Source organism: Chrysochloris asiatica, unplaced genomic scaffold (genome assembly GCF_000296735.1).
Source record: "Chrysochloris asiatica unplaced genomic scaffold, ChrAsi1.0 scaffold00039, whole genome shotgun sequence".
Classification (NCBI taxonomy): Eukaryota; Metazoa; Chordata; class Mammalia; order Afrosoricida; family Chrysochloridae; genus Chrysochloris; species Chrysochloris asiatica.
Genome location: NW_006408557.1, coordinates 14,815,022 through 14,824,899, shown reverse-complemented (window position 1 = coordinate 14,824,899; position 9,878 = coordinate 14,815,022). Strand labels below are relative to the sequence as shown.

The window sequence follows — 9,878 nt, the reverse complement described above, 5'->3', positions numbered from 1 at the left end:
TAAGTAGCAGCATTGATGGACTCAAGCGTGTCAACTGTAGTGAGGTTGGCCCAGGATCAGGCAGTGTTTTGTTCTGCTGTGCATAAGGTCGCTATGAGTCGGTTCCGACTTGATGACACCTAACAAAAATAACAATAGGAGCTGGACAGTGAATAAGGAAAACCATAGAAGAACTGATGCATTTGAGTTATGGTGTTGGAGGGGAATATTGAAAGTGCCATGGGCTGCCAAAAGAACCAACAGATCTGTGTTGGAAGAAGTGCAGCCAGAGTGCTCCTTGGAGGCCAGGATGGCCAAACTTTGTCTGTCATACTTTAGATGTATTGTCAGGAGGGACCAGTCACTGGAGAATGATATCATGTTTGGTAAGGTGGAGGGACACAGAAAATGAGGAGGACCCTCAATGAAATGAATTGACAAAGCGGCAGCATCAATGGGCTCCAGTGGGGCAACAATTGAGGTTGGCCCAGGACTGGGCAGTGTTTTGTTCTGATGTGCTTAGGGTTGCTGAGTCGGTACTGACTCAATGGCACCTAACAACAAAGAGCAAAGGTTACAGTATATCTAAGTATCAAGAATACTTCTGGTGTGGCGCTGACGGATAAGCACTTGACCCAAGTGGTCTACAATCCCTAAGCAGTGGCTAGGAGGACTTCCCACACTTTCAAGGATTTGTTCAGCAAGGAGACAGTGAACTTGAGTATCTTCAGTTTATTGTTTATACAGTCAACAAAAGCAAAGCCAGCCTGGTTTCCAGTCCCTTTGACCCTCATTCTGTAGGAAAATATTGAGTGAAGGAGGTGGGAAGTCCATGTTCAACAGCAGTGGCTAAAAAAATAACTGCTCTTTTTTTAAAAAAAAAGTCTTGGGGTAAGCAGACAAGTAATTTTGGTGGTTCCTTGTGGTCATCATCTGACCATTAGGGTCGAGCCAAGCTAGTCTTAGTGTCCATGACTGAACTTGAGCTGAGACTCCAGCCATCACCACCGTTTTCCTGGATGTAGGATAGAGAGAGGGAGGAAAGGTCTTTTGAAGGAAAAATTTCCCAAATATTACCTTTCTGCTTTTACTTCATGGACAAGGATTTAGACATATGTGAAACATAGCAATCAGTTGATCTGGGAAGTGAAATCTTTTAGATGAGTATCTTGTCCTATTAAATGTTGGGGGCTTCAGTAATTAGTGAAGCTCAGGGATCTTAGGAGGTAACTGGCTGGCTGTGCCACAGTGCACATCAAGATCCTTGTCCTCAATCTCCAACCTTTTGGTTAGCAGCCCAAGTGTGTTAACTGTTTGTACCACTCAGGATTAATGCTGCTGCTGCAAGCCTTTGAGTCGGTTCCAACTCACAGTGGCCCTGCATAAAGTTTCTGAGGCTCTATATTTTCTTTAAAAAAAATTTTAAGTTTTTATTGTGAACTGAGTTGTAGTTTACATGGGATAACATACGCTTTATACCATTATTTCATTGCAATGATTACAATCTCCTCTGTGTATCATCATTCAACAGTATTTGCTTCCATTCCATGTTTTTTTTTTTGGGGGGGGGGAAGTGTTTATATAAAAACACTCAGGGATATATAATAGTTTAAACAACCAAAGGGCACATTATGCAAGTCTGAAGCTGTGTATCTTAATGGAACATCTTTTTCCCATGGAGTGACTGGTAGATAATTCACTACACTATCATGGATCCTTCCAGAACCAATAAAAACCTCTAATTCTGATGCTGCAAGGTACGGATTCACAAAAAATAATTTCTCCATGTGGTTTTGGTTTTAAGTCCCTTAGATCTGCCATTTACCCAGACTGGCTAGGAAATACAACCCTGTCTTCAACCTCTTCATGGATTGGCTGGGCTCTATCCCTCCTAGATCACAAACCAATATAGTTGACATTTGCAGAGTCCTTGGGACCCTGCCTGGTGGTGGTTATATGCCGTGGAGTTGGTTCCAACTCATAGTGACCCCGTACAGGGTCTCTGAGACTGTAAATCTTTACGAGAGCAGAAAGCCTCATCTTTCTCCCGCGGAACAGCTGGTAGTTTGGAACTGCCGACCTTGAAGTTTGCAGCCCGATTCGTAACCACTACACTACCAGAGCTCCTTTGGGACCCTGCCTGGTGACTGATAAAAACCCTAGAACACCCAGGCTCAGATGAGCCTCTTAATTTATTTGAGCCAGGAAGGGAGCACTTTCTTTGGACACTGAGACTGTGTACTAATGAATCTTCCTGACCGAGATAGTGGCAGCAGAATGTAAAAGTTGGATCCTGAACAAGAATTGGGAACACTTAGTGACATCACTTAGTTAAGACAGTTTTTAAGAAAGTGGGTCCCCTTAGAATGTTGAGGTCCTGAGCTAAGATATGTCCCCCCAAACTTACCCTACACTTACCTGTTTACATTCTTCTGTTAAAAGTTGTTATTGCAGATATAATGTTTCCTTGAATTCTCTGAGACTATTACAATGAGATATTGGACCCAGTAAAGGAAGTTTTATGGGGGGTACTAATAGCATCAGAAATGAAGTTAGAGAACTGGTATATTTGATTTCTACCTCATAGGAACCAGTTTTGTGTTGATTCTTTTCAGTTATTATTTCAAATGCCCTTCCCCCCCCCAACCTCAATGCTTTTTACCTTTTAAAAGCAGTTTGTAGTTGCTTGATAAGTGTCGTCGAATTAGTTCCAACTCATAGTGACCCTATGTAGGGTTTCTAGAGTTAAAAACCAACAAACAAATATTATACATAGTTGCTTCATTTGCAAGGTTATTCACCAACTCTTCACTGTTTCATCTGTTCTCATTTCCATCTGAGTCACGTTAGATGACTTTGAAGCACCCAAATGTACACTAGGGAGTGCCTGAGTGGCACAGTGGTTGAGTGCTCAACTGCCAACTGAAAACTGGAGCCACACAGATGTGCTTCTGAAGAAAGGCCTGGTGATTTGTTTCCAAAAACTCTATCTAATAGTTCTGCCCTGCATATGTGGAGGCACCAGGAGTTGGAATCAAGTAGACAGCAAATTTTTAAAAAAAGTTACATGTTAAGACACCTAGGTGCTTTTGAAGGATCTTAATGCCTTGCCTCACCCTCAGATGTTTAGGTGTAGACTGTATTAAGTACAGGTATTTTTCAAAGTGCTTCACAAGATTCTTAACGTGCAGACCGGGCTGTGCCCCACTGTTTCAGTATACCTGTGCGCACAGATAGAGTACTCAGCCTGAAAAATCAAAACTATGCAGGTACTTTTTATCATTCCTGCCTTCAATCCTTAATCTCCTCAAAACCTAGTCAAACATACCAGGCTAAGGGAAAGAAGTGACATTTATCTTACTTTATTTTTCAAAATTTCCAGAACCAGAGTTTCTAGGGGGTAAATAATAATAATAAAAAAAAAAAAAATAGAAAAGTTTGATACACTTAAAAGGCAACTATGACAAACGAGTGTAGACTCAGAAAAGGGACTTCTAGACCTGGAGTAAATGTGGAAGTGTCCCACCTTTGCACACTGGTCCACAGTGTCTGTAGAACAACAGGAACGAACACATATCCCCATATGTCAATGTCTGTATCCTCCCAGTGCTGGGGTACAGTGAAGAGGCCTTCTCACTCCACTAGCTGGCCCAGTCCTGGAACCGGAAGCAGTCACTTGCAATCTTCCACACTGTATTGCTGGCGGAGGCTTGGGCTGTCAGGATGAAGTTCTGGTTGAAATCCCGTTGTTTGTTGCCCTCAAACTTCACGGACCCACAAATAACAACCAGGACTGTGGCTTGGCTTGGTGTGGCTTCATCATGAACAGGCTGGCAGTCTACTACATTGATTTGGAACTCGCTGGAAGGTAACATTTCAAAAAACTCACTTAAGGATTCTTGTCCCGAAACAGCATTTCCATTCCACACGAGGGTAGCCGTGCCCATGTATAGGCGGGAGAGCAGACGCCTCCGTTTGTCCATGGTGGTATAATAGACGTTAACAAACTCCTCTGCAGCTCGGCATGCCTGATCCACATAGGTCTTGAAATCCACTGATGACATCTCTGGCTCTGCTACAGGAGGCCTCTGCCAGGGCGGTTCCGGAACCTCAGGGAGCCAAGAGCTATAGGAAAAGAGGGTTGAAGAGAACCCAGGTGAATATAAAATTCTGCTCTTTACTAACAGCGGAATAACCCTCTGTCCCCCAACCCCACCTTAGTGGCCTAACAACTGCGTATCAGTGAAACAACATGGTCACAGAGATGGACCTAGGGTTCAAATTCTAGCAATGCCTCAGTTTACTGATATCTAAATGGGAACATCATCACCACAGAGGCGCAACTCCAATATAAAAATTAAATGTAACACTGTACAACAAGTGCTTAGCAAAAAGTCTGAGAAAATAGAAGCTACTACTACAAATTTTGGAGTCCTGGTTTGGTGTTATAAAATAAGCACTGAATTGTTAACCTCAAGGTTGGCAGTTCAAACCCACCAGTCTCTTCTTGGAAACCCTATACAGGGTTGCTGTGAGTCAGAACAAACTCGACGGAACGTCAAGGTCCATGGAAGGAATGGAAAGACTAGCATCTGTGGTTGAATCAAGTCTAATGTCCATGGCTGTGCAGCCTCCCAGCTCTTCTGAGGTTTTCACAAGAGACAGATGCCAATTCTTTACCCACCCCTTTGGTCTACTTGACCAGGCCCCTTCACTATTTCATAGTGAAGCCTGGTGGTGCAGTGGTCAAGTGCTTGGCTGCTAAGTGAAAGGTTAATGAGTCAAACCCACTAGCCACTCCATAGAAGATGTGGCAGTCTGCTTCTGTAAGATTTGCAGGATTGGAAACCCTGTCTAATATGGGGCAGTTCTACCCTGTCCTGCATTACCGCTATGAATCAAAATGGACTCAGCAGCATTGGGGAAGCTGATATTTATAAATTATTTGACATTTAGTTTGTAAATCTAATAACACATCTAATATTCAGCAGTGTTGACCACTTCTGTTTTCGTGTTTAGTGAAATATCCTAAAAACAGAATTGCAACAAGCAGCTATGCCTCTATCATTAAAAAACAAGCAAACATTGATCTTTACACTTTGAATCTTTGTTATTTTAAAGGAAATGTGATGTTTCATTTCTTTTTATTCTTTTCTAGGCTATAGAACTTCTTCAAATCTGACTGTTTTTCAGCTGTTACTCCTCAAGACTTACCTAGTGGGTACTGTCAAGTGGCACTGAGCCAGTTCTGACTCCGAAAGACCCCTTATAGCCATGGCTGTAAATCTTTACGGGAGCAGAAAGTCTATTAGTGATCACAAAAGTCAGCTGTCCTATCTTCTGATTCCCAGTCAGCCTCAGGGATTTGCTTTTCACAGGTGGTTGTTGTTAAGTGCTGTCAAAGGCAGTTCTGACTCATAGGGACCCTGTGTGTGGTTTCCGAGGTGCAGACGGTGGGTTTGAACCACCAACCTTGCGGTTAGTAGTCCAGTGCTTATCCTATAGTGCCACACCAGGACTCCTTTCACATGTTGTTGTTGTTGTTAAGTGCCAACGAGTCAGTTCCAACTGATAGTGACCCTGTACTGGATTTCTGAGGAGCAGCTGGTGGATTTGAATTGCTTTGTGGTTTGTAGTCCAGTGCCTATCCTACAGCACCCTACACAGGAGCCCAGATTAGCATGAGGATTACAGTCATCATTGTGCTTTTGTCCTGTCCTTGTGACACTGATACTCTTGTCCTTCTAAGAAACCGCTTCCTAGGCTCACCATCTGACAAGCACATGCTGTATGACTAACTTGATTAAATCAGTGACTACAGTTCCTTTCCACATGTTTCTTTTTTACCCAGGGTAAAAGACTTCCCTGTAGGAGCAATCACACCTATTCCATGCTTTGAAGAAAATCTACCTTCCACAGTAAGATGAGTTTTAAAATGTTTGTAGTTAAGTGCTCACTGCTGCTTATGAGTGTTGTGAAAGGGCTTTGCAAACCTTATCTCACAGAAGCATCACCCTATGGGGTGAAAAGGGCCCTGGAGGCAGGGTGGCTAAGTACTCAACAAAAAAGGTTGGTTGAACCCATTAATCTTTCTGTGAGAGAAATATATAGTAGTCTGTTTCTATAAAGACTTACAGCCTTGGAAACCCTGAAACAGTTTTTTACTCTATCCTATGGGGTTGCTGGGGAGTCCTGGTATGGCACTGTGTGTTAATTCACTGGACTGCAAAGTCGGCTTGAACCCGAGGGTGGGCAGTTCCTGCTCACGAGCTGCTCCTTGGAAGGCACTTAACAACATAGGGTCACTGGACTTCTGGTCTGGTGCTGTAGATAAGGACTGGACTGCGAACCATAAGGTCGGTAGTTCAAATTCCACCAGCTGCTCCTCGGAAACTCTACACAGGGTCGCTGAGTCAAAACCGACTCCACGACACTTAACAACAATAGGGTTGTTGGAATTAACTTAATGTCCATGAATTTTTGGATACTACTATGGAGTCTGGGTGTGGTGCTGTGGGTTAATGAGCAGACTGCAAAAGCGTTTGAAACACAAGGTTGGTGGTTCAAGCTCACCAGGGGCTCCTTGGAAACCCTATACAGGGTTGCTATGGGTTGGAATCGACTCGATGGCGCTTAACAACAACATGATAACTTTATAAATAAGAACAAAAAGTTAGGTTTGGCGCAAGGCCACAACAGTAAGCAGATGCCTGATAAATTATTTATAAAAATGTGGGCCTTGAAAATTGTCAAGACTATGCTGCGCTTTTATTTACTTAAATTCCTTGCATTTTAAAATTCACGTTGAAATTGTCTACTTAAGCATAACTCCAGGACTGCTGGTTTGATAATTCCCTTTGGAAAACCCACATTTCTTTCTGGAATTTCCAACCATTTCAATGCAACATTCTTCCTCATCATGGTTTTCCATCAATCCTCCACTATTCATTTCCATCTCAGGACCTTCTTTTCAGTTCAGCACCTCACAATTTGTTGTTGTTGTTGTTGTTAAGTGCCGTCGAGTCGGTTTCGACCCATAGCGACCCTGAATAGGGTTTCCGAGGCTGTAAATCTTTATGGGAGCAGATCGCCTCATCTTTCTCCCGCGGAGCAGCTGGTAGTTTCGAACTGCTGACCTTCCGGTTCGCAGCCCGATTCGTAAGCACTACGCTACCAGAGCTCCTCTCACAATTAGGTCTCCTCTAATAAATGACCACTTCTACTTCTTTTGCTTTTGTTACAAGAGCAAACGGGCAAGTCTCTATGGGATCAGAAAACTATGAGACCGTGGTAAGTGGGATAACTGAAGAATGCTTCCCTTTCTATGATCCGTAGGCTCGAAAGCTTTGGCGCTGAACCAAAGATCAGACCGGCGGACGAAGACTCTCTGTCCTCGGTATAAAGCAAACTTACTGGGAATTTTGTTTTTAGACATATGCCATTCCTTAACGTACACCTGCAATGTGGGTTACTCTTGATAATGAGGCCAAGGCAATGAAATGCACGAGTTCAACTCCGCCACTCGTGAGTCGTTCCACGAGTGTCCCCATACTGCCAGTGGGCTCGGACAACCTACCTGTTTAGACGACGTCCACGTCAGTGTCGGCAGAGAAACCGTAGGGGTGTCGGCCTCCCACGTGAACGCGGAAGAAGGCGGGAGGGGCGCGGGTGAGCGTCTCTGGTGAACTTGGGTTTGCGGTTGGTGGAGGAGTGGCGCAAATTGCTGGTCCACGGAGTGTTCCCGGCGCTTGAAGGTCGCGGGTAGGCCTGTCGAGGCTCCTAAGCTCGTCCAAGGCTCACCTGGGGGTGGTGGTGTGTAGGAAGAGCCGCTCTTGCTTCCTCCGAGGGAAGTCAGCCGAGTCGCTCCGTCCCCCCGCGAAGGCGACAGCGGAGGAAGAGGCGATTAGTGGTAGGAGACGTCTCCGCGAATCCCTGTGTAAATTCCCGCGCGAGGCCCTCCGCTCTGTGCGCAGACGCGCAGCGGCCTAGCTCCAACTGCTCCCGCCTCCCAGTGACCGACAGCTAATTAGCCAATGGAATGGCGAATCGGAAGGTAACTCCGCCCAGGTGTGGCAGGAAGAGGGCAGTGGCTTCCGAAAGAGTGACATTTCTAGTTGTGTGTTAGAGTTGCGTTGCTTCGTAGTGAAGGAAGGAAACAGTGCCTGGTTCTGCGCGCCATTCTCATAGTCGTTATGTTTGAGTCCATTGTTGCTGAAAATGTGTCAATTCATCTCATTGAGGACCTTCCGCTTTTTCTGAGTTTCCTGACAACCTGACCAAAGTTGTTGTTGTTAAGTGCATTCGAGTCGGTTCCGATTTATACCCAGTTTATATATTATTGTTGTTATATGCCGTCGAGTCGGTTCTGACCCATAGCGACCCTGTGTAGGGTTTCCTAGGAGCAGCTGGTGAGCTTGAACCGCCGACCTTGTGGTTCAAAGCGCTTTAACCCACAGTGCCACACCAGTTGGTATAGGGTTTCCAAGAAGCGGCTGGTGAGTTCGAATCACCAACCTTGTGGTTTAAGCCGACATTGCAGTGAAGTGTTTTATCCTACAGTGCACACTAGGACTCCCGCAACATGACAAAGTTGTTGTTAGGTGCCATCGAGTCGGTAGAGACTCACAGCGACCCTATGTACAACAGAACGAAACGCTGCCCAGTCCTGGGCCAACCTCACAATTGTTGCCACGCTTGAGAGTCCATTGATGCTGCATATTGCCAATCCATCATGCTGGGGGGTCTTCCTCTTTTTCTCTGACCCTCCACCTTACCAAATATGGTATCCTCCAAGGACTGGTCCCCCCTGACAATATGTCTGAAATAGAGACAAAGTTTGGCCATCCTGGACTCCAAAGAGCACTCTGGCTGCACTTCTTCCAAAATGGATTTATTGGTTCTTTTGGCAGCCCATGGCACTTTCAATAGTCTCCATGAACACCATAACTCAAAAACATCAATTCTATGGTTTTCCTTATTCACTGTCCAGCTTTCACATGCATATGAGGTTATTGAAAATACCATGGCTTTGGGTCAGGCGCACCTTAGTCCTCAAGCTGACATCTTTGCTCTTCAACACTTTAAAAAGGTCTTGTGCAGCAGATTTGCCTAATGCAATACGTCATTTCATTTGTTGACTGCTGCTTCCATGATGTTGGTAGTTGATCCAAGAAGAATAAAGTCTTTGACAACTTCAGTCTTTTCTCCATTGAAGAGAATGAGGATTTTTTTCCCTTTACATTGAGATGTAATCCATACTGAAGGCTGTAGTCTTTGATCTTCATCAGTAAATATTTTAAGTTCTCTTCACTTTCAGCAAGCAAGGTTGTATCATCTGCATATCTTAGGTTGTTAATGAGTCTTCCTTAAATCCCGATGCCACGTTTTTCTTCATATAACCCAGCTTCTTGGATTATTTGCTCAGGATACAGGTTGAATACGTATGGTGAAAGAATACAACTTTGTCCCACACCTTTCTTAATTTTAAACCATTTGGCATCCCCATGTTCTGTTCAAACAACTGCCTCTTGGTCCAGGTACAGATTCCTCATGAGCACAATTAAGTGTTCCGGAATACTCATACTTCGCAATGCTGTCCATACGTTGTCATGATCCACACAATTGAAAACCTTTGCATAGTCAATAAAGCACAGGTAAACATGTTTCTGGTATTCTCTGCTTTCAGCCAAGATCCATCGGACATCAGCAATGATATCCCTCATTCCCCAGCCCCTTCTGAATCTGGCTTGAACCTCTGGAAGTTCTCTGTCAATGTATGTTTGCAGCCATTTCTGCATTACCTTTAGTAAAACTTTACTCACATGGGATATCAAAGAGATTGTCCAATGATTTCCGCATCTCGTTGGGTCACCTGTCTTTGGAATGGGCACAAATATGGA

The 9,878-nt window shown here is 44.3% G+C and overlaps 1 protein-coding gene across 1 annotated transcript; it reads right to left on the bottom strand.

The window, feature by feature from the left end:
• Positions 1–3,620: 3,620 nt before the first annotated feature.
• On the bottom strand, positions 3,621–4,043 carry NXT1 (NTF2-like export factor 1). Its single transcript, XM_006860657.1, has one exon. The coding sequence runs from the start codon at positions 4,041–4,043 to the stop codon at positions 3,621–3,623; it is 423 nt and encodes a 140-aa protein (XP_006860719.1).
• Between the last annotated feature and the right edge of the window lie 5,835 nt (positions 4,044–9,878).

Bases quoted from the DNA above. Each gene is read 5' to 3' on its own strand.
- NXT1 (XM_006860657.1), bottom strand. From the start codon at position 4,043: ATGTCATCAGTGGATTTCAAGACCTATGTGGATCAGGCATGCCGAGCT.